General features: G+C 34.7%; 1 protein-coding gene across 5 annotated transcripts in view; it reads left to right on the top strand.

Moving 5' to 3' along the window:
* The window catches only part of MSR1 (macrophage scavenger receptor 1), an 84,703-nt gene that overhangs the window by 12,286 nt on the left and 47,842 nt on the right, over positions 1 to 24,575 (top strand). For 3 of the 5 annotated variants that reach the window (XM_033226006.1, XM_033225985.1, XM_033226022.1), the window contains exons 2-6: positions 1,696 to 1,799; positions 4,658 to 4,771; positions 10,784 to 11,196; positions 15,360 to 15,546; positions 24,439 to 24,519. In XM_033226006.1, the coding sequence (XP_033081897.1) occupies positions 1,697 to 1,799; positions 4,658 to 4,771; positions 10,784 to 11,196; positions 15,360 to 15,546; positions 24,439 to 24,519 (898 nt within the window). In that variant the 5' untranslated portion in view covers position 1,696. Of the gene's footprint in view, positions 1 to 1,692; positions 1,800 to 4,657; positions 4,772 to 10,783; positions 11,197 to 15,359; positions 15,547 to 24,438; positions 24,520 to 24,575 lie in introns of all 5 variants that reach the window. The other 2 variants (XM_033225997.1, XM_033226014.1) reach the window with 2 other exon arrangements.

Here is a 24,575-nt window from a genome sequence, read left to right as displayed (position 1 = left end):
GCAAAACTATTTGTTCTAAGGGAAATTGTTTTTTCAGTGAATAGAGTAATTAAAATAATACTAAGGAAATTCCTTATTTGGCAGTTTGCAAAGACAATTTGTAAATTTGTATGTACATCGTTTCTGAGAATTAGTTTTCCTGAATCCTTTTTTTTTTTTTTTTTTTTTTTTTTAGGTTATATGTGCACAACGTACAAGTCTGTTACATATGTATACATGTGCCATGTTGGTGTGCTGTACCCATTAACTCATCATTTATATTAGGTATATCTCCTAATGCTATTCCTCCCGCCTCCCCTCACCCCATGACAGGCCACAGTGTGTGATGTTCCCTTTCCTGTGTCCAGGTGTTCTCATTGTTCATTTCCCATCTGTGAGTGAAAACATGCGGTGTTTGGTTTTCTGTCCTTGCGATAGTTTGCTCACAATGGTGGTTTCCAGCTTCATCCATGTCCTACAAAGGACATGAACTCATCCCTTTTTATGGCTGCATAGTATTCCATGGTGTATATGTGCCACATTTTCTTAATCCAGTATATCACTGATGGACATTTGGGTTGGTTCCAAGTCTTTGCTATTGTGAATAGTTCCACAATAAACATACATGTACATGTGTCTTTATAGCAGCATGATTTATAATCCTTTGGGTATATACCCAGTAATGAGATGTTTGGGTCAAATGGTATTTCTAGTTCTAGATCCTTGAGGAATCACCACACTGTCTTCCACAATGGTTAAACTAGTTTACAGTCCCACCAACAGTGTAAAAGCATTCCTATTTCTCCACATCCTCTCCAGCACCTGTTGCTTCCTGAATTTTTAACAATCTCCATTCTAACTGGAGTGAGATGGTATCTCATTGAGGTTTTGATTTGAATTTCTCTGATGATCACTGATGATGTGCCCATCTGATAAAGGGCTAATATTCAGAATCTACAAAGAACTCAATTTACAAGAAAAAAATCAAACAACCACATCAAAAAGTAGGTGAAGGATATGAACAGACACTTCTCCAAAGAAGACATTTATGCAGCCAACAGATACACGTAAAAATGCCACCATCACTAGTTTTCCTGAATCCTATGTTGATATGTACAAGGACTATGATCTCTAATGGATTTAAACACTGTGAAGGAAGAGGATGGAAGAAGGCAGGCATAGTGCTCAAATCCTCTCTTTTCTCACGTAGAGGCAAATTAAAATAATTATCTGGGAAAACTGACTTTTGTGAGAAGTCAAATCAGGTTATTCAGATCCAGACATTTCTTTTATTTCCTTCCTTTTACTCTATTAAATTACTGATTAAATCATTTTACAAGTTATTTTCTGTCACTTGTAAAAAAATTTTCAGCTAAGAAAGAAGAGCTACCTCTTTTCCCACACTCCAAAAACACACCTCTAAAAATAGAGATACAGATTTGCCCACAGAAAGATACATGAGAGGGCTCCACATACATCTGTCTTTTTACATGCAAGTTAAAACTTATGGGTAAGTTTAATACATTGCTGTATATGACAGATATACAAATTTAACAAAATATGGTTTTTTTGCTAAAATTAAATGTTATTTATTGTAGATTGTGTCACAGAATGTAGATTCCATTTCAAACTGAAATTTCAGTTTAAAACACTATGCAAAAGAGCTCTAGCCATTTCATGTGGAATTAATATATTCTTCCATTTGTTTCACATAAGTATGGAGCAGTGGGATCGCTTTCATGATCAACAGGAGGACGCGGATAGCTGCTCTGAATCTGTGAAATTTGATGCTCGCTCAATGACAGCTTTGCTTCGTCCGAGTAAGTGGAGGGGGATGGGCTGCCCATGGAGGTCATTCTTAGAGTTATTGACAATATATAAAATTATAGTCTTGAGACTTACCTTAAATGTATATGGATGTTAAAATAATACTTATTTGGCAAATAGGGATATTCTTGAGACAGAATAAGAATAAGCTTAAATAAAAGTAAGGCAGTATTATATGAAATCAAATTAATCTACAACACTGATTGAGCCCTCTGACTTCCCAGCTACAATATTAGGTCCTGGAGATAAATATGATCCTAGCACCGTGAACTAATATTTGAAAATCATGGGTAGTATGTGCCTGTATTCGTTTTCTAGAGTTGTAGCAAATGGCTGCAAATTGGGAGGCTTAAAACAACAGAAATTTATTCACTCAGGATTCTGAGACCCAGAAGTCTAAAATGCAGGTGTCAGACCATGTGCCTTTTTGAGGACTCTAGGGAAGAATCTTCCTGTGCCTCCTCCCAGCTTCTAGGGGCTCCTGGCAGTCCTTACTGTTCCTTGCCTTTGTAGCTGCACCACTCTCATTTCTCCCTCCTTCTTCATATGGTCTTCTTTGTGTAGCTATTTGTTCTTTTCTTACAAAGACATCAGTCTTTAGATTAGGGTTCACCCTAATCCAGTATCACTTCATTTTAACTTGATTACATCTCCAAATACCCTATTTCCAAATCAACTCACTTTCACAGGTACCTGTGGTTAAAACTTCAACATATCTTTTGCGGGCACACAATTCAACCCCGTATAGCAGTAGTGAAACCCGTTTGCACAGGTTATGACAACAGCTCAAAAGTAGCGATCCTCAGCTGTATCTCAACAGGATCGTTTAAGATGTCAGGAGGAGTTACTTATAATTCTGCTAAACCTAAAGCATAAATACATATCGCTAAGGGGATGGGTGGAAGTGGAAAAGACAGAGAAGACATTTCAGTGTGAAGAAGCAGCATATACAAAGTTAAAGGCTCATATATGAGTTCTTGCATAGCAAACCTGAAATACAGACCTCAACTCCAGGGTGACAGTGGATCTTGTGCTCTGTGTAAAGGGTAGATGGGAGGATGTGGCACAAGCAAGATGCATACAAGTAAAGATAATAGTGAGGGCTGTTACACACAGAAATAATGAGAGTTTGAAGAAGGAGGAGAGAGTCATTGGGAGCAGAGAAAAAGCAATCGAAATGTTTGAGAGCTGTTTAAAAGGTAGAGTTTACATTTGTGATGATAATTTAGAGATGAAGAAAATGAGTCCTGCTTTTCAGGCTTAATCAAACTGGCGGGTGGACCATATCTCAACTTGCTTCTATTATGGGTTCTTTTTCTTTTTTCCTTCAATCTTTTCTTTTCCTTTCCTTTTCTGTCTTTTCTTTTTTTTTCTTTTTGAGACAGGATCTCACTTTTTTGCCTAGGCTGGAGTGCAGTGGTGTGATCACAGCCCGTTGCAGCCTTAAGTTCTTGTGCTCAAGCAATTCTCCCACCTCAGCCTCCTAAGTAGCTTGGATTGCAGGGACATGCTACCACGACTGGCTACTTTTTATATTTCTTTTAGAGACAGGGTTTATCCACGTGGCCCAGGCTGGTCTCAAACTCCTAGGCTCAAGCCATCCTCCCGCCTCAGCCTCCCAAAGTGCTGGGATTACAGGCTTGAGCCACTGCATCCAGCTCTTTTCCTTTCTTTACTTTTTAAAAACTTTCTCGGCCGGGCGCGGTGGCTCAGGCCTGTAATCCCAACACTTTGGGAGGCCTAGGTGGGCAGATCACGAGATCCGGAGATCGAGACCATCCTGGCTAACGCGGTGAAACCCTGACTCCACTAAAACTACAAAAAATTTGCCGGGCGCGGGGGCGGGCGCCTGTAGTCCCAGCTACGCGGGAGGCTGAGGCAGGAGAATGGCGTAAACCCGGGAGGCGGAGCTTGCAGTGAGCTGAGATCCGGCCACTGCACTCCAGCCTGGGTGACAGAGCGAGACTCTATCTCAAAAAAAAAAAAAAAAAAAGTTCTCTTCTTTTCTTTTCAATACCCTAACCTTGTTTGTTGCAACCTGAAAGTAAAATTTACTTTTTAAAATTGATCAATGAAAGCAATGACCACAGAAAATGAATTTTTAATGACCATTGTATTCACCTAATCAGAGAAAGGACTTCTTCATCTATTATTTCCCCTCTATATTGCTTTCTCTCTACTGCAATTAATATCCCATTATATAAATCACAGTGCCATATAAATGCATATGAATAAAAGATTGCTGTTATTAATAAGGTGGGCTTCACTGATCCATTCTAAAGATTAGCCAAAATGTGAATCACTTGGTTTATTTCATTTTTCTTAAATATTGTTTACATTGTATTCAAATCATAAGAGGTATCCGAATACAAAACTATTGAGAAGGAATTGGACAATAAAATTATTTTAATATTGTAGTCATTGAAAATAAATATTTGCCCTATCTGATTTTAAAATACTAAAAATTACATAGTTACTTTAGAAAATTTTGTCATCCAGAATATCTTCCCATGTGAATGCTGAATAAAATTTGTGTTTGTATATTTAAGTGTCAATATTAAAATTTACCCACTGATTACAAAAAATCAGACAAGCACAACTTGTAGAGCACGGTAACTTTCTTGTGGATGCTTAGTGAGTGGATAAGTCCATCAAGTGTCTATAATGATACCTGGATTGGCTTTTCCTGTGACTGCCCCTTTCTTTTCTACTGCATAAATCTGGACCATTTTTTCTTCTTTTTTATTCCAGTAGGCTTGGTAGTAACAATGTAATTGGAGATTAGAACAATTTTAATTATGGAAGAAGATAACACTTTCTAACAGTAAGCTGGGCTTTTTTGTTTTATTAGATCCTAAAAACAGCCCTCCCCTTCAAGAGAAACTGAAGTCCTTCAAAGCTGCGCTGATTGCCCTTTACCTCCTTGTGTTTGCAGTTCTCATCCCTCTCATTGGAATAGTGGCAGGTAACGTGATCCAGAGTTTTGAAATTTAGTAACTTATCCGTGAATTATTCATTGCCAAAGCAAAAAAGAAGCATTCAGTCTTTTATATATGGTACATTCATAAAGAAAATACTATATTACAAGGAGTCCTTCAAATTTATTAAATTAAAAAACAGATTCTGCAAAGTTAAGTAGAAAGAATAGTTTTTAAATTAGAAAAAAAACAAAATAGAATGGAAATAAGTGCAAGATAAAAATACAGATTTGTAAAAGTAAAATGAAAAGGACTAAACTCTTTCAAAAATATATTATCCTCTAGAGTCCTCTCTTTCTAATGTGCGTGACAAATTTCAAAAGTATTCGCTTTGCCAGTGTGAAGAAATAACATGATCGTTTACATTAACAGTGGCTGTAATATAAAAAACAAACCTGTTGTCCAGGAGAAGCTCTTGTATTCTTAGTACTAAGAGCAGAAAAAATATTTCTGTCAGTTTTTAAAGAGTGGAGACCTTGTAGAATAATGGCGTACAACTTAGTAAAATCCAATTTATATGACCATACTTTTCATAGAGATATTATTTAAAATATCTCTAAACATAACCTGATAGCATCCTCTCAAATAAAAAATATAGAACGTGTTACTTGGGCTCAAAGTGATGTTCTGGAGGTATATATTTCTTTGGAGAGGCTGACTTGAACTGGAGATGGATTTGACTGTTTCTACAAGGGTGGATAGCTTGTATATACCTTAAGCACATATGTAAATATTATTCCCCTTGTAGCATTTTGGATGGATTTGATGTATTTTGTTTGGCATTTGAATTTATATGCCTTATAGCTCTCCTCTTCTCTATATGTCTGATAAAATGTCTGCCCATATGCTCTAATAAGAGATATGCGGGGGATAAGATACATTTTTATGTGCATACTAAGCAGCTTAACAGCAACAACAAAAAAGTTCCTAAAGACCAGGCCAAACTTCCTCTGCTACAGGGCAGTCTAAGGAAGTATTCTAAGACAGAGCAAAAATTTCACTAAGAAAGAAATAATAAAAACAATAATATACTCTTACAATTAACCTCTGTATACACACTGTAATTATTCTCATTATCCACATAAGAAAATTCAGACAGCTCAGTATTGAAGCTGGAGTTCCCATCCAAGACTTCTGAACCCTAACCTCTGGTCTATTGTCTCCTATTTTAATTAAGTTTTTATAAAACAATATGGTCGGCCAATAAAAAACAAAAAAATCACCACAGGAAAATATTTTTCATAGGTAACGATTAACTTCTTTTTGGCCATTAAAAGTAAACTAAAAGAAATCCAACCATAACAATCAAACCAACCAACCAAACTATTGTTATCTGAGTAAAAGGACATGTTAATGTTTGGCATTAAACAGTCAATTTCCTCATAATCAAGGTTATCTGTATGTTTGTTTATGTCTATGCTTATCTGTAATTTGAAATGCTTAACTAAAGGATGCTTCATTGTAGGGATTATTACCTGTAAGCCAATTGGAATTTGAGTACATTTCATCACTTTTATGCAAATCACTGCCTGCAGAGCCAAGACCAGGGACCTCAGCTTCCGATAAGCTCATGCAGAATGCAGACAGGAGTTGGAAAATAATTCAAGTTTCTAACCAAGTTCAAAGTCCATGAGCTATTAGAAAATACTACCAAGTTAACACATTTGTTCTGAAGTTTACAATGATTGAACCAGTCTGTTTACTAAAACTACAATAGCTACCTACTAAAATTGACTAGATGCTACGAATGTTCAAATTTTATAAGTTCACATCAGTGCAAGATTCACCAGAATTTGGGAAAGGCTTCACTATGTTTATTATGTATTAATACGAAACAATTGACAATCCACTTACACCTTTAATTAAATTGTAGATCAGTATATTTTTCAAAAAGAAACTGAAAAGCAATATATATCTCTATTTGGCATAAAAAATTACAAATGTAGACAAAATAGATCCCTAAAATGACAGAAGTTTGGCAACTCTGAATTGATGGGTGAAATAGAATATTATATATAAAACTCTAAATATGAAGTGAATTATATATTGAGGGTTATTTTCTTAATTATAAGATTTATTCTATTTAGAACCTTTTCTTAAAGAAGCTGCTGAAACACTATCAGAGTGTGACAGGATAATACTGTGTCAGAACAATAAGAAAAAAATCAAGAATTTATGTTTATGTATGTATCAATTATTACTGAAGTACTGAAAATTCTTTAGCTGAAAACAATATCCATTTGGGGTAGGAAAAGATAATTCCAATATGAAAGAGTAGATATGATCTGTAGAATCAAATATAACCCTGTCCTTAGGTTTTTGCACAGACCATAAAATTCTGTCTCCTTTCATATGTGAAACAGAAAAGTCACAAAATGCCATCTCTCCAATAAAAATAAGTGAACTTTTGAAATATAAACCCTGGCATTCTTTACCTAGATATATGACAAAAAGTTAACATTTTAATGAAAAATCAGTTTTCACTCAGGGTTCGATGAAACAGGTAATTTGTGTTTTTAGGTCTGTTAATAAAATGTAGCATTTACTGTCAACTCATGTTTAATTTGTTGTCAAATTAAAAATAGTTGGTCATGTGACCTTAGTCAAATTGGGGCTTCTCTTTCCATATTGTGAAAAATATTAGCTTTACTGATACAAAATAAATCTTATTTCCAATGAAAGTAAAACTATATGGCTGAGCAATAAGGGCAATGTGCATAGTAAAATAAAGCATAGAGATAACTATGTTCATGGGAACATCCAACTCCAGAAAAATATTTTTATCACACAGTGCTAATTCCCCATAGTCAATCAATATTGGTCATATAGGTACTTGAATCACACATCTTGAATCCAAATATTAATAATAGCAAAAATCTGAAATTTATCAAATGCTTATTACATGCCAGGAAGTCGTCTAAGTATTTTACATATAGTTCATTTAATTATTTGGACACTGACTGTTAGTACCCCATTTACACAGATGGTGAAATAGAGGCAATGACAGATTAAGTAACTTGTCCGATGCCATAGTTTATAAAGTACAGAGCCAGAATTGCTAATCTAGGCAGTTCTGTTCTAGAATCTAAATTTGTAACTGCTACTTCAAAAGAAATAATCATCAAAAAAGGACAATGCTAGAGGAAAATTTTGAAGTAATTTTGAAAACATTGTTTATTTGGGCTTCTGATTGTTACAGTCAAATTCCATTCCCGATTGTTCTTTTATTCCCAGAGTTACTCAGTGTTTTCCGCACAGTATATAGTAATTAAATCACAGAATTAACAAATGCATGGATGAGGCTGTCAACCCAAAACTTGCTCCCCACAATGAATTTAGTAAATGTGATGAGATACAGTTAAGAAATATACTTTTATTTCCAAGTTATTGATATGTTAAGAAATATAGAATAACATACTCAATACCAACTCTATTATAGATCACATCAAAGTATTGTCACACACATTTTGTTATTCCAAATAAGCTAATATTAAATTAATAAAACCAGGAAAAATATGGTATCATATATTTTTTGAAATTAGAATTTATTTACATATTTAGGATGACACTCTTAGTGTAATAATAGCTACAGTAGTAATGCTCATCAAACAGCTGCTGCTTCTTCTTTTTTTTTTTTTTGAGACGGAGTCTTGCTCTATCAGCCAGGCTGGAGTGCAATGGCAGGATCTCGGCTCACTGCAACCTCCACCTCCCGGGCTCAAGCAATTCTCCTGCCTCAGCATCTACAGTAGATGGGATTATAGGTGTGTGCCACCACGCCCAGCTAATTTTTGTATTCTTAAAGATGGGGTTTCACCATGTTCGCCAGGCTAGTCTCGAACTCCTGACCTCAGGTGATCCAACCACAGCCTCTTTAAGCAAAGGTAGTAAATACGGTGGATATAACTGATGATAGTATCTCTCATTTATAAGGCACTTTAGAGAAATAGATATGCCTGTTTCATTTGTGCTCAGCACCATTGTTGAGGTAATTGTTACTTTTACAAATTGAGAAAACCAAAGCAAGGAGAGGGATAAGTAACTTGTTCAGAGTAGCCTAGTTGGTAACGGAGTAGTGTAGGAAGATTCTAGAATCAGGGAAATAGATTCTATGTAAACACCCAGCTCTCATTTATGGAACAAAACCCTTGAGTTAGGGGTAGAACTAAATGTTTTTATTGTGTTGTTTAGTTCTCAAAAATCTATAAAAATTGTACTGTCATCATATCATCACTTTTATTAAGAAAATTGATAGACTCAGGTGGAGCTGCATATATTTTTGAGCAATATGAAATTATTCTTTTTATTGTTCCATAATTGTCAAATGTGGAAAATCTTATACATCCAATCTAATATGAATATGACTAGCATACATGTCGGTAAAAGGTATAAACAGATACATATATAGAAATACAGGAAAACAGAAAACCTCAACCATCACTGAATAGTGGTAAGATTATGTTTAACATTTTCCTCATTGTCTATAATTAAGAATTTGTTTTGTTTTATTTTGTTTTGAGATGCAATCTCGCTCTGTTGCCCAGGCTGGAGTGCAGTGGCATGATCTCGGCTCTTTGCAACCTCTGCCTTCCAGGTTCAAGCGGTTCTCCTGCCTCAGCCTCCTGAGTAGATGAGACTGCAGGTGCCCGCCACCACGCGCAGCTAATTTTTGTATTCTTAGTAGAGACGAGGTTTCATCATGTTGGCCAGGATGGTCTTGATCTCCTGACCTCGTGATCCACCTGCTTCAGTCTCCCAAAGTGCTGGGATTATAGGCATAAGCCAATGCACCCCGCCTATTTTTGTATAAAAAGTTAATGTTTATGCCTTTTATTTTTTGAAACTATAAAACATATTGCTTTACATTATTTCAGAATGATAATTAGCTTGTTTAGAGAACATATGCCCATTTGGGGATATCTATCAGCAACTCGCTATGTTCCTAAAATACTGTTTTGGAATACAATTTTTTAAATTTGGTAAATAATTAATCACAAGATTGTTCATCAAAACATTGACTATATAACTGAAAACAGAGGCAAACTAAATGCAGTTGTTTTTTAAAATAAATCTGGCAGATCCATGCATATAATACAATGGAGTTTATTAAATTATTTTTGTAGAACAATATTAAATATTAATAATATGAAAAAGTACTTATGATAGAGCATTACATTAAAAAGTGGTGTCCAGATTATTTAAAAATGTCACATTTTAAGATTAATAATATGATAAGGTTTGAGACACATACACCAAAATCCTAGAGTTTAAGCTAGGATGGAGAGATTCATGGTAAATTGTTTTTCCATATTATCTATATTTTCTAGATTTTCTGCTGTGAATATATATTTTATAATAGTTAAAAAGGACTGTTATGAGAATAGTACCTTTATAAAGAGAAAAAAAATTATTTGCCCAACTTCCTGCTCCACCAACTGTGAATTAGGTCTGTGTTAACTGAAAATGACACTTTTCTGTCAGCTCAAGTGAAAGAATGAAGAAGATAAACCGACAATCTATCCATACTGTTCATGATACCAGTATTTTACCACATACTGCTTTTGTCATCCTCATGATCATCATTATCATTGTGAACTTATTCAACATGCTTACTTCAGAAACTGGATTAAGCATTAGTTCACTTTATTCTAACAACAGTTCTGTAGATACATTGCCTTTCATAATCTATAGAATTGTTTTGAATTGGCAAAACCAAAATCAGTGACCAAGAAGATTCATATAAGCAGCAATTCAGAAAGCATGATATAATCCTGGAATCATCTTAACATAAAATGGGAAAGGGAGAATGTATGCTTCTCAGCAATATACTTAGCGTAGTTCACACATTGTAGATGAAAAGGAAATACTTGATTTAGCCTAGCATTCAAAATGTTGGAGTGGAATGGAATAAAACGAATGGAATGGAATGATATGGGATGGGATAGTGTATGCATTTAAGGATCAGGCCATGACTGGTTTATTTTTACTTCAATATACAGCTCAACTCCTGAAGTGGGAAACGAAGCATTGCTCAGTTGGTTCAACTAATGCAGACGATATAACTCAAAGTCTCACAGGAAAAGGAAATGACAGTGAAGAGGAAATGAGATTTCAGGAAGTCTTTATGGAACACATGAGCAACATGGAGAAGAGAATCCAGCACATTTCAGACATGGAAGCCAATCTCATAGATGCAGAGCATTTCCAGAACTTCAGCATGACGACTGATCAAAGATTTAATGACATTCTTCTCCAGCTAAGTACCTTGTTTTCCTCAGTCCAGGGACATGGGAATGCAATAGATGAAATCTCCAAGTCCTTAATAAGTTTGAATACCACATTGCTTGATTTGCAGCTCAACATAGAAAAGCTGAATGGTAAAATCCAAGAGAAAACCTTCAAACAACAAGAGGTAAGAGTTTGGAATGGCAAGGTCACGTGCTAGAACTGAATCTATCCAAGTCTCTTCTCCTTAGGCAGTACAGGAAAGCAAAAGTTGCAAACCCTGTTTCGTTATCCTGTTTACCCTGATTTCTGTGGTGAACTTATCAGAAGATTTTAAATGGATGTTAAGGGATTTAAAATGGATTAGCTATCTCCAAACTCTTAGAAAAAGGGGGAAATTTTCCCATTGAATATAGACTCCCTTTACATATTTTATAAATACTGTTAAAATGTCTTTTTAGACTGCCTAAACCGATCATAATTTTTAGATTGTCTTAGCAGATCCTGAGACATGAACACTCTGTATATGTGAATTTTGCAACAGACCCATTTGATGTGCTTAGAATTTTTTGACTTGTAAGTTTCACTCAGAACTTTTGAACTTGTACATGGTCCTCAACTTAAGGTGTCAGAAGACAAGGGTATTACAGTTTGTGTATAGGGAGTCTGCTGGTAAACCTCATCCCAATGCCTTGATATTCCGTTTCTATTCCATGTCACTTCTAAAATCTATCAGTGTTTCCTACATTGTTAATAAGTAAGCATATCAAAGGGTATGGGGATATTAAAGTCTTGGACTATCAAAAGATTAGAGAAAGTGTACAAAGAAGAAACTGTCCATAGTTTTGATGATACAAGAAAGAGAGGAAGCTAAAATGTTAGTTATTGGGATAGACATTGATTAAGTTGGGGGGAAAGAAGAGTGGAGAAGAAATACCATTTATGTAACAATAGGGTCAGAAGAGCACTGAGATGACGTAAGGGGAGTGGGAAGGTGAATGAGATGGAAGAAGAAGGATACGTTTGATTCTGGCAGTGCATTAAATCCTGGAGGACCATGGAGTATTTTTGTTTCTTTGTTTTTGAGATGGAGTCTCACTCTGTTGCCCAGGCTGGAGTGCAACAGTGTGATCTTGGCTCACTGCAACCTCTGCCTCCCAGGTTCAAGTGATTATCGTGCCTCAGCATCCCATGTAGCTGGGATCAAAGGCACATGCCACCCTACCTGGCTAAGTTTTGTATTTTTAGTAGAGATGGGGTTTGTACCATGTTGACCAGGCTGGTCTCAAACTCCTAGCCTCAGGTGATCTACCCATCTTGGCTTCCCAAAGTGCTGGGATTACAGGCACGAGCCACTGTGTCTGGCTGACTGTGGTATGCTTTTGAACCCACATATGTGAGAAATTGAAAGCAAATTGGAAACCATTGGAAGTTGGTAGAAATTTTGAACTTGTTTGAAGTGATAGTTAATGGAAACAATCAAAATCCGGTGATTAGTGAGCTGTTTGAGTTTGCATAGACGACACGTTTTGGAGGGAATTCCAGCATTAGAAAAGGAAATACAAGGGAATGGTGAAACTTTGAAACCTATATACATCTTTAGAAACAGTAGTCACTCACAGAGACTTAGGAACTAGGTCAGTGCCAATGTTTGTGTGTGTGTGTGTGTGTGTGTGTACTCCTGTGTACACTGAAAAACAGTGTTTGGACTCTCATCCCCATTGCTTGAATAACTTTATTGATCTTTGAATCTTTAGCTCAATGTAGGAATAAATTAAATGAATGCCTGAATTTGTAAATGTCGTTTGAGGAAATGGCTTATAAGTGACACCAGCATAACACTTATTAAGGACACCAAACGTTAATTTGAGAGAAAAAGGAAGAACATTGGCAGCAAATGAAAGACAGGCATCTATCATCTCCATCGATAGAGGTCAAAAGGACTGTATGACTACAAAATTAAATGCTTGTTTCTAGGAGGGTCACTGGTGGTAGCGTGTGGAGGGAGTGCGTGGATGCTGTATAGGATTTTTTGAAATTAAACACACTTTTCCTCCTCCCAGGAAAAATAATTTCCAGTGAAATTTGACAAATGTAAGCACCATATGCAGTTTTCAAAGAAGGGAATAAGAAGGTAGCCTCAGCGGCCGGCCGCAGTGCTTCACGCCTATAATCCCAGCAGTTTGGGAGGCTGAGACGGGCAGACCCCGAGGTCAGGAGTTCGAGGCCAGTCTGGCCAACATAGTGAAACCCCATCTCTACCAAAAAAAAAAAAACAGAAACAAAAACAAAAAATTAACCCAGTGTGGTGGTGTGTACCTGTAATCCCAGCTACTTGGGAGAACCACTTGAACCCAGGAGGCAGAGGTTGAAGTGAGCCGAGATCATGCCATTGCACTCCAGCCTGCGTGACAGTGCGAGACTCCATCTCAAAAAAATAAAAATAAAAAGTAGCCTCAGCTTTTCGGTATGATGAGAAAACTGAGTGATTCCTGGTTTCTAGGAAGCAAAATCACTCTCTAGTCCCTTAACACTTTATGCTGAACGTCTAGAGCTACCTGACATACTTGGCAGCAATTTTTAGCCACCTAAATTAAGTCAGGTGTATTTATCATGGTGGTGTGCTCTACAAACATCCATGCTCACCATTTCACCTTTATTGTGATGATGGTATGTACAGAAAATGTCAAATGGTCAGGGAAGGAGGAGGTGCAGGATGAGAAATTCTAATCTAGAATAAGGTTTCGTTTGGAAAAATGCACAGTTAGAGCAATGAAAGATGATGAGCCTCTCTGCCTATGTATAGTGTCATTGAAGAGGCAAATCTAGATGCACATTCATTTATTTTCAAAGGTCTTACTTCCTGACCATCTTGAGCCTCTCACCTCAGCTTGTCTAGTCCAGTCCAGCTCAAGAGAGTGTAATTTTCTCTTTACAACTGGATTAAAGAAAAATATACCACGGGCTTATTTCCATGTGCAAATGGGAAATGAGTATTTATCAACTTTAGAACATAGGAGTACTTAATACAATAATAAAGCATACAGTGAAGACAGAAAATGGGATACAAGTAGAACAGAGAGATAGAAATTATTACCAGAATAGATGAGAAGATTTGGTTCATCAAAAAGAGAAAGCCCAATACCAAAAGAGAAAACCAAGCAAAGGATCTAAAAGAAAAATTAATAAATATTAATTGTCAGAAATTTAATGACTGGTTGCTTTAACCTCATTAAAATTTGAAAAACAAGTTAAATAATAATGATTTGCTATGTACCTACTCTTATTATGCAAATTTAAATATATTAATGGTACCCAGTATTTAGCTGCAAAAAGTAGACACTGACACGCAGTAAGAGGAAGAAAAATGATCGCATATATTTGAAGAGCAGTACAGCAATAGTTGAACAAAAATACTGTTTAATGTTTAGTCCCTTTGGTCAAATCCACTTCCAGGAAGATGTTCTCTAGAAGTACTTACATCAACATATAAATACACTTAAAATGACGTTCATGGCAGCATTGTTTAAAGTTGTAGAAAAGTGCACAGCTCAAAACACTATGAATAGGAATCCTAAATAAATTTTGAGAAATAGATTCAATTCCACTAAATTACTGAAAATGTCAGTCTCTAAAGTATTTTAATAGATAAATATCCTTAATATATTATTGAGTAAAATATAAAAGCATATTCCAGGATATAGGAAGATCCTCTGTCTGTTTCACACTCTAAGTCTATGAATGCATATGTATAAATATACACAAAATATATATGTATTTGAAAACACAAAATACTAATGCCTCAAATACAGAGGTAATGCAAATTTAAAGGAAAGCACTGTTAATATGCGAGTTTGAGGTTTTATTGGGTATGAAAATCTATTGTCAATGTTCATCACCACTGAGGCTTATGACATTAAACTTTGCTTATTACTATAAAACAATTTCCTGTATAAATCTATCAAATTTATGGAATTTGAATATGTTGCCACTCTAAGTACAGTATGAAGACATTTTACTTCAGATAAATTAAAACCTTATGATGTTTATTTAATTTTGTTAGCATTTTGACATCTATATATATGGGAATAGAAACATCTCATAGATATATTAAATTGATTTTTTGAAAGGAGTTGTGATTATAAACATTCAGCCATTCAGTCAAAAGATGAAATATTTCACAATTAAAGAATTACTACTTTCAAAACAGTTTTCTAATCTGCATATTTTTATTCCATAAAATTCCTGTAATATGTTTTTAAAAACCTGAACTCTGAGGGTTTCTTGAACTTTCATATTTGATAATTATGTATGTAACAAAGGTTGTGAATGCCTACTTGTGTCTTACAGGAAATCAGTAAATTAGAGGAGCGTGTTTACAATGTATCAGCAGAAATTATGGCTATGAAAGAAGAACAAGTACATTTGGAACAGGAAATAAAAGGAGAAGTGAAAGTACTGAATAACATCACCAATGATCTCAGACTGAAAGACTGGGAACATTCTCAGACCTTGAGAAATATCACTTTAATTCAAGGTAAAATGTCTTGTCATTCCTCCAGAAAATGACATATATTAAAATATACTGATACATGCAGAGATTTGATATTTGAAATCCTGTGGTTTGAAATAAATAATTTTTGAGCATATATTTACTGCAGATACCCAGAGGAAAGAATATTAAAATCAGATCAAGACAGGGTACGATAACCAGTAGCCGAGTGTCATTTACATAGAAAGGGATAAGCCAAATGTATCTTAAGGTCTAATGATTTTCTCATTGTTAAAAACTACCTCATAAGTACCGAATACAAGTTTTCTGTAATTACAAGTTTCTTCACATGTTCACAAACCAACCTTGTTAATATTGTTTTTTCAAAACTTTCAGTCTTTTTTACTTCTTACTTGACTGTATTCTTAATTAAAAGAATCCTTTGAACTCTCCAAAATAATGATGGATTTGTTCATTTCTTCTGCAGCACCTCTTAGTGAAAAAAGGTGAACTAAATCTTGCCTATATATATATATAGAATATATAAGAATTTTTCTCTCTACCAATATTACCAAAGATATCTGTATATATATGCACTTTCAGTTTTAGGTTTACATTTTAGATATTTTAGTTTTAGCTTTACATTATAGATTTTTTTCTATATTTTGATTTCAATGATTTGCAGGTATTTTTCTATATTTTCACTGCAACCTTTTGCCTTTTCATATCCTTTATTTTAGGTTTGTCTCTTGCAATGAACACTTACCTTTTCTTTTTAAAAAATATATAATCTGAACATCTCTTTTGACTGTATTTATTTCCACTCTCTTATTTTGTGCTCTAGTTTTCTCCAGTTTATTTTATGTTTCTTTTGCTTTCCTTTATTGCCACTTTTGGCAATAAAGATTTTTCTGTTGGTGAATTTTTCTCTCTACCAAAGTTAACAAAAAGGTTTTAGAAACTTTGTAGTATATTTCTAATTTTTATTAATTATTAACCTTAACATTTATCTTGAAGTCTATCGTTGATCAGTATTTTAACGTTCATCATAAAATACACAAGGAACTGAAAATGCTTTGATTATCCTCTTCCCTAGTTTCCTGCTAATATTTTTGTATAGCTCATTCTATTTTATTTTTTTAATTGAGAACTTAGTCAATATTATTTTTCTTTTTTTATACAGACAATATTGTGGAGCCCTAATTAGGGAAAAGTAGTCAGGCTGGTAGAACCAGGGAAGGCAAAAAGAGAAAGAAGATAAGCTATAAATCTGCCTTTCCTCATGATCCAGAACATGTAGGTCCTTCCTGCATGAAACTTATCACCAGATACCTGCAAGTTAACCCGCTGTAACCTCAGCTTATCAGTACTGCACAAGCTCTCTTCAGCATATGGTATAAACACTATTCTATAAAATCTTCAGCAAACCCTTGTTTCCTGGCAATCAGTTTCTCTTCTGCTGGCCTGCTCATTGCCTCCTTACAACGTATTTTCCTGCTTTTGCTAATAAATCTGTCTTTCTTTATCTACAGCCATCTTGGTTAATTATTTAACTCTGCACCACTGGCTCAGATAGTCATCACTCACCCACAACAAATATTTATTTAAATTTGCCCATGAATTTACCAGTTGTTCTCCCTTCTAAATGCACCTCAGTCATTTCTTCTGGGATTATTTTGCTTCTGCCTGAAGTATATCTTTTAGAAGTTCATTTAGCAAAAGTAAATTGATAATGAAACTTCTGATTTCATTTTCTCTATTTTATTTTGATCTTTGAAACTGTTGTACTACATACACACTTCTTAGGTTGACAGTTATTTTGATTACTTCCATCAGTGTGCTGAAAATATTGGTCCCCTGGCTTCAAGCTTTTCTTATGGTTCTTAAAATGACTGCCACCAATCAGTTTGTCATTCTCTGTGTCTTTCATATCTGCAGTTTTACTTATCTGTGTTTTTGTACTGATAATTTATCCATTTAACATTTGTTGTACTTATATTAGTAGATTTATGTCTATCAGTTTGTGAATTAACCAGCTTCATTCACTTTGTTGCTTCTTCACAATTCTTTTTCTCCTTTCCTCTGTAACTCACATAACATTCATATTGGATGTTCTCATTCCAGCTTCCATGTCTGTTAAGCTCTATTTCATGATTTTAATATTTTGTCTCATTTTACAACATTAGCAACTAGAAAAGTAGAACTAAGAACTTCATGTGATTTCATTTCAAATACATTAGCTTGAGAAAATTAAGAAGCCTAATAATCAAGTAATGACAATGAAAAAAAATTAAAAACAAGTCCCAGAAAACAATACGTAGATAAGTTTTACTTCTAATGCTTATAGTTAGTAAAATTAAATAATGTAAATTTACAGACACATAAATATGTAATAGAATGGTTGTTTTAAAATTTAAGAAAATGATAAACACAAAATTCAGGGTAATGTTTATCTGTGAAAAGGAAATAGATGAATGAGATGGGGGAACATCTAGGTAGATACCGATTTCTTGGATTGTGATGTTGCAAGGGTATTCTCATTATTGTTGTATTTTATAGCTTGCTTATACAGAATACATATCACATATAGTATTTATCATAGTGAAACAGATGATAAAGAAAAATTTGAATTAATCAGATTTTTCTCTAACAGTTAGATACCTCCACTTTGGATTTCAAATAAACGTCCAAAGCTTTACAAATTCAAAACCAAATCCTCGCTTCTTAACTGGCCACCCCCATCCACCTCCCCAAATCTGTTGCATTTTCAGTCTTTTTGATGGTTTTGTCATTTTCCCACTACCTGCTCCCTCCGTGATCTTGGAAGCCATCTTTGACTTCCCTGCTCTCATTCTCTATGTAATCTATTTGTAAATCCTACTAATTCTTATTTCATACAATATCTCAAATCAAACTTCTTCTTAGTCTCTATTATTACTCTCATTCAAGCAACCATATCCCAGTCTGGGATCCATCTCTCAGTTGCTTTCCCCTGCCTCTGCTCTTAGTCCATTCTAAATAGAGGAAAAACAAAACAAACAAAAACAAATAAACAAACAAACAAAAAAACCCAAAGAAACAAAAAACAATGCTATTTAAGAAAAGCCACACACATTACTAGATGTGTGTGGTTGTGTGGTTTCTCTCTTTGCACTAGATGTGTCTTTTGTCTCTCAGGCTTAAATCCTCCAATATCTTCTCATTAGACTTGGGATAAAATTTAAACTTCTACTTGGTCTGTCACCTGTCTACTTCTCTGTCCTAATTTTCTAAATCTTCCCTCTGTCATCCTTCAGCCTTGCTTGGAAATGTGGAAGAATTAAGTGCTATGAACAAGTAAAAGTTAATAAAGAGAAAGTGCTTATTTCATTTCATGCTGTCCATAATGAACATTAGACGTTTTCTCTTTCTCTTGAAATGTTCTCTACATCCCTACTCCTTCTTGGCTCCACTTAAAGTTACCTCCTCCACCTTCTACCATTCTCATTCTAACCTCCCCCATCTCTCTCTACCATGATTTCCTTTAATCTCCCCATAGTATTTACCACTATATGAAATTATGTCATCTCTACATTTGCTTACTTGTTTAGCTTGTATCTTCTCCAGTGGAACGTGAGCTCTGTGAGGTTAAGTCTTCTCCTTCTTGTCTACCTCTGCATTCCCAATGCCTGTCAGAGTGCCTGGAAAATAGTGGGAGAGCAATTATATATGTGTTGAGTGAATAAGTGAAACTAACACTTTCTTCTTAGCAAGTTACACTCTGTTATAGCGGTGTCATTCTTCCTGGTTTGCAAGCTATCAATTTTAATTATTTTATATCTCCCAAGACCACTATTAGTTCTCAATGTTCTGTATTCTCTATTCCCTTGTCATTTCTTTATATTCTCATATAAATTATTCTTATCACTTCTTTGCCAGAATTGCAATTGCTTTTCTGCCCAGACTGTAATACTTTTTGCACCCTTGTAGAAAACAGCCTTCCTAAAGCAAGTCTTAGATTGCATAAAGACTCTCTGTTGCCCCCTCATTAGACATACAGTTTTGCCTGTAGTACTCAAGGTCTTCTTCAGTGTGTCTCTTAACTAATCTTGAATGCTTCATTCCCTCCCTTGTCTTTTTTGTATATCAAATATTTCAACTAATTTGACTGTGATTCTAATGCACCCAGTACCTTGTGCATCCTGCCTCATGTCTTTTCCTTTATTTGAAATATTTTCTCTTCGATTTGTATTTGAAAGTATCTTATTTATCATTCAAAGTCCATCTAAGAGGCTACCTCTCGCATGAAGCTTTTGCTGGTTCTGCCAGTAGTAAGGCCCAGCTGACGTTTATTTCTGTCTTAATGCAGAACATTAAGTATTCTCTCACAAGAGAATTCTTAATGTGACAGTTATGTTTAAAAGTATCTCATATTCTCTTCCAGAACAGTGTTAACTCTTCCTGGACACAAGTTACTTCAATTAGAAACTATTCTTTATATCTCTTATAGCACCTAGCCATAATGTATATATTAATTAAATTATAACTTAAGAAGCATATTTTAGAAATTAATGAGTGCTTTATCCTTTATCATGTGTTGATTGTAGGATGAGTGTAATTACTTTGTGTTCTGTCTTCCCTTATATTAATAATCACTAAATAATTATACAGTTAAAAGAGACAAAGATTTTTAATACATTTCTCAAGTAGTTATAATAATAATTAGACTCTTAAAGAACTACATACAATTTCATTGTGGAAATGGTGAAGTAGAGTTTGGTGGAGAGTTGGGGATAACATGACTTAAAGAAGCAAAGATGAACTCTAGAGAAAGGTATTTAAGAGAAATAAAATACAATATGGCTTTGTGGTGAGAATAGCTAACATTTTGTTTACTTGGAAATATTTTAGATATATTGGCTTCCTAGTGTATAAGAGCACCAAAAAAGAAATATTGATTTTTATAGAAGAGAAAATGAAAAAACAACTGAGGATATTTGAATTTGGAGTTTTGTACAATTAATTACTGAGATTTTAACAGCTGGACTGTAGGCTTATGCCTGTAATCCCAGCACTTTGGAAGACTAAGAGGGCCATTTGCACCCAGGAGTTCAAGACCAGCCTAGGCAAAGTAGCAAGACCCTATCTCTGAAAACAACAACAACAACAAAAACCGAACACTTAACAAAAGGAAAAAACCTGAATTGTGAGTTTAACCACTGTGTAAAGGAAAAACTCAGCTCAGGAATAATGGAAGAAAAGATATGGAAAATGAAGTCAATTAAATTTAGAACATGGTAGCATAGGATGTCAGGAAAGAAATGAAATGTTCTAGTTCTGATTTTACCCGACTAGCTTTAAGACCCTGAGCAAGTCACTCTCTGACCCTCTATAAATATGTTTAGTTAAACAATATTTAAAGTGTCTTCCAGATTAAACATATCTAAATCAATGAGAATGAAAACTAGAAAAAAAAAGATGCAGGTTTAGGCAGCAATAGACTAGAAGATGTGGCAGATTTTTATGATGATCTGAATATGAGACAAGATTGAAAACAAAGTAGAAAATTAATGCTCATAATGAATAAAAACTAGAGAAGCATAGCTCTGGAAACTTAGATATTATTAGTGCTATGTTATCTGAGGATTTTAAATGATATGATATGCCTGGGTATGCTTTTCTAATAAATTGGGTAATGTTGATCTATGATATTGATGATTATCACATATTATATATCAGTACTTTTTTGTGGTTATATAGAAATCTTAATTTTCCTTTTTAAGAGATGATCATGGAGGAAGCTAAATAGTAGATTTTGTGCATGTGTTTTATAAAGGTAATTTTTTATGGCAGATTATTGTGATAGTATTTATGAATTATTCCTATAACTATAATTGAAAATATTAAAGATGAAAAATAATGTAAATTCTATGGCTTCTTGAACTAGAGTAAATCATATATTTTGGCCAATATTAACCCAGTTTTTTTGACATATATCAGCAAGGGAGCTGACAGGTAGCGTTTTGTCCATTTATTGATGCCACGAGGCAGTTATTATGTCGATATGGAACAAAATTTTGAAAAGAGTGAATGGAAACTATGAACAAAGAAGGTGACTACAAGAGACTCTGAGTCTTTATTCTTTTTTCCATAATATGGCAGAATAGATTACTGTATTTCCTTAATTTGATGGAGACATTGCAAAACAGATTCTTATCAAAAAGAAGAAGAAAGCCAACACTGAGGGAAATATAGGTGAAATAGACAAAACGCATTCAGACCAGATAAAAAAAGCTCTAGCAATAGTCCAGCTGTGTGACGGTGAAGACGTGAGCTACAATGGGAATGGAGAGGAGGTTAGTTTTGGAAGGTGGCAAGGTAGTGGATATTGTTCTGAAAAGTTCTGCATCAGAAACTAAGAGTAAAGTGGTATATAATTTGTTATTTTATTTCCCCAATGTATCTAAAAGACACCTAAAACATTTATTGAGATCCTTCCAACATTTGGTTAGAAACAGTAAAAGGGCTATAACAATGTACAAAAATGAAACATAATAAGTGAGATTAATGTTACATGAAGAATAGAATAACAATAAAAATGTACATTCAACACGCCTAGTTAGAACTCTAACAAAAAGCTTTACCTGTTTTTCTTATTCTAGGATTCGAATACCAGGTATCAGTATTTGTATATAAAAATACAGAGAGGGATCTTTAACTCCAAATTTTGTAAAATAATACAGATGTATTTGCTGTGATTGAACTAATATTCCAAAATTAAAGCTGTATGCAGTTCTCATAATTACATGTAGTATAATTGAAAGGATAGTTAGTAATTAGGAGAGTTCCTTCTATCTCTTACTTACCAAAGAAATGGTGAGAAGTCCATCTAAGAGGCTAAGAGTCTAGATCTATTCTCTGTGTCCCTTGTTTCTTCTTGTTTCATGTTCTGGTTTTTCCTGGAATGTCTGAGTCTTGCTTTGGATCCTTAGTTACTAAACTGAAATCTTTGCTTGTGCACTTTTTTCCAAACACCATCCTTGAATACTATCACTGTGCTTCCCTTCAATTAGTTCAACAAAATTCAGGTTGCAAATTGAATGTCTGTCCTGCTTGCCCCCCTCCCCTTTGATTCATCACTATGTAGTGACGAATGGATGCAGCTGTGTTCATGGTTATGCAGGTTAAACCCCTTTTCTTGGGAAGTACTACATTCTTCTGCAGAGAACAGGGAGCACATACAAATTCCCCTTGATATGGAAACCTGGTATTTCTTGTGCAGCACTTAAATATATGTCTCACAACAATTAAGCTATACCTTAGATTATAATACCCTGGTTAATTTCTAAAAGCCCGGTAGTATGTTATTTGCATGACAATTATGTGGAAAAAAATACACATACACATTTAGGAAAGAAGTGTTAAAGATCTTTAGTTAAAATAATACATCTATGAATTATATTTTTCCTCATGGCTTTTCTAGGCTTCTATATTTCCTGTAAGTAGAGTTGCTTTTATTATAAATATACAATTAAATGTGTGTCCAATGCTGCATATGAAGAGAAAAGGACATTCTGTTGAGAAGAGTAATGATGTCTTGAGCCTCTAAAGCCCAAATTGTACCTTGAAAATGGGACATACCAGAGGAATAGACAGAAGTAGAGTCAATGATGTCAAAATAAGCAACAAAAAAATGGACAAAATATACTTATTCATGAGATAATCTTTATTTATTTATGTGGCCCCCTCTTAGATTTCTTCAGGTATTATACCTTCCACCTGATTAAAATTTGTAAACAAGTGCATTCTAACCAGGGATGCTGTATATAATTGTATGTTTTCCTTGAACTATGTATGTGACCAAACAGTAGCAAATGAAAATGTTTCCTTTAAAATATCACTATGTCCTTATTCTGTGGTGAATCTAAGGAATAATGTTCCTTTCTGTTTCTTTCTTTTTGTGTTGAAAAAGAAACCAAGTGTTCTTCTTTAAATAAAGAAGAGAATATTTGCCTTCTGTACTCCATAAGGAACATGGTATGTAGGTAGGATTACCTCTGAGTTCTAAAGACGTACTAGGTATAATCATTTTAAAGACGTGATGATCAGGTATCTGTTTTGCTGGACACAGAAAATACAAATGACTAAATCGGTGTTGTTTAATCACAGCTCTCAGGAGAACCACCTGACAAAAGTGATGAGACAGAAGTTTTCCTATCAGTGTCTCCATAATGTTTATAGTATCTATACCAATCTAGGAATTTGACTTAGGATTTTACTTGAAAAAAGAATTCCTCTACTCATTTTCATCTTCCTGCCTTTCCTCATACCTTTCCCACTCCCTAAGAATTATCTTCCTCCCCCTTCTCTTCATTCTTGAAAGTACCCCTCATTATCCTACTTTCTCAATGAAGACTTCAACCATCACCATGCACTCCGATCTCCAGCTCACTGACAAATATCTGAGTTTATGGTCAGTTCCAACAAAATGCTTCTGGTTGTTTACTGTGTGTGAATTTTCCTTTCCCTTGAGGGTATCACAAATGTCTTTTAAGTTCTTACTTACAGATTTTCCATATAGTAGTTAACTGCATATTATATCTAACTCAACGTCTAACTGCCTAGGAAGTATATAATGCTAATGCGACTTTGTGCCAGCCTGCTGTCTTTTCTCTGCCCCCAGGTTCTCAGAACATAGAAAGGTGTGAGGCATACTCACATTTAATATATTGTTAGGTTGTTTGTTTTGAGGCAATGTCATCCTTGTTAGCATAAGGCATTATATTCCTGAATAGCAGAATACTCCTCCATTCATGAAGTTTGGTCTTATCCATTTTCTGTATTATTGCACAACGAATAAAAGACTTCGGATTTCCTTATATAAGTATATTGACAGATGACTAACCCATGTTTCCTATGTTTTATAACTATGATTAATAACTGTAATTTTTTTTAAAGGTCCTCCTGGACCCCCAGGTGAAAAAGGAGATCGAGGTCCCACTGGAGAAAGTGGCCCACGAGGATTTCCAGGTCCAGTAGGTATGGTAATTATAGCTAATCGTATACTGTGAAGATAGATGATATACATCCAGGTA

The sequence above is a fragment of the Trachypithecus francoisi genome, unplaced genomic scaffold, assembly GCF_009764315.1.
Source record: "Trachypithecus francoisi isolate TF-2019V2 unplaced genomic scaffold, Tfra_2.0 Contig01440, whole genome shotgun sequence".
Taxonomy (NCBI): Eukaryota; Metazoa; Chordata; class Mammalia; order Primates; family Cercopithecidae; genus Trachypithecus; species Trachypithecus francoisi.
This window is presented reverse-complemented; position numbering and strand designations above follow the sequence as displayed.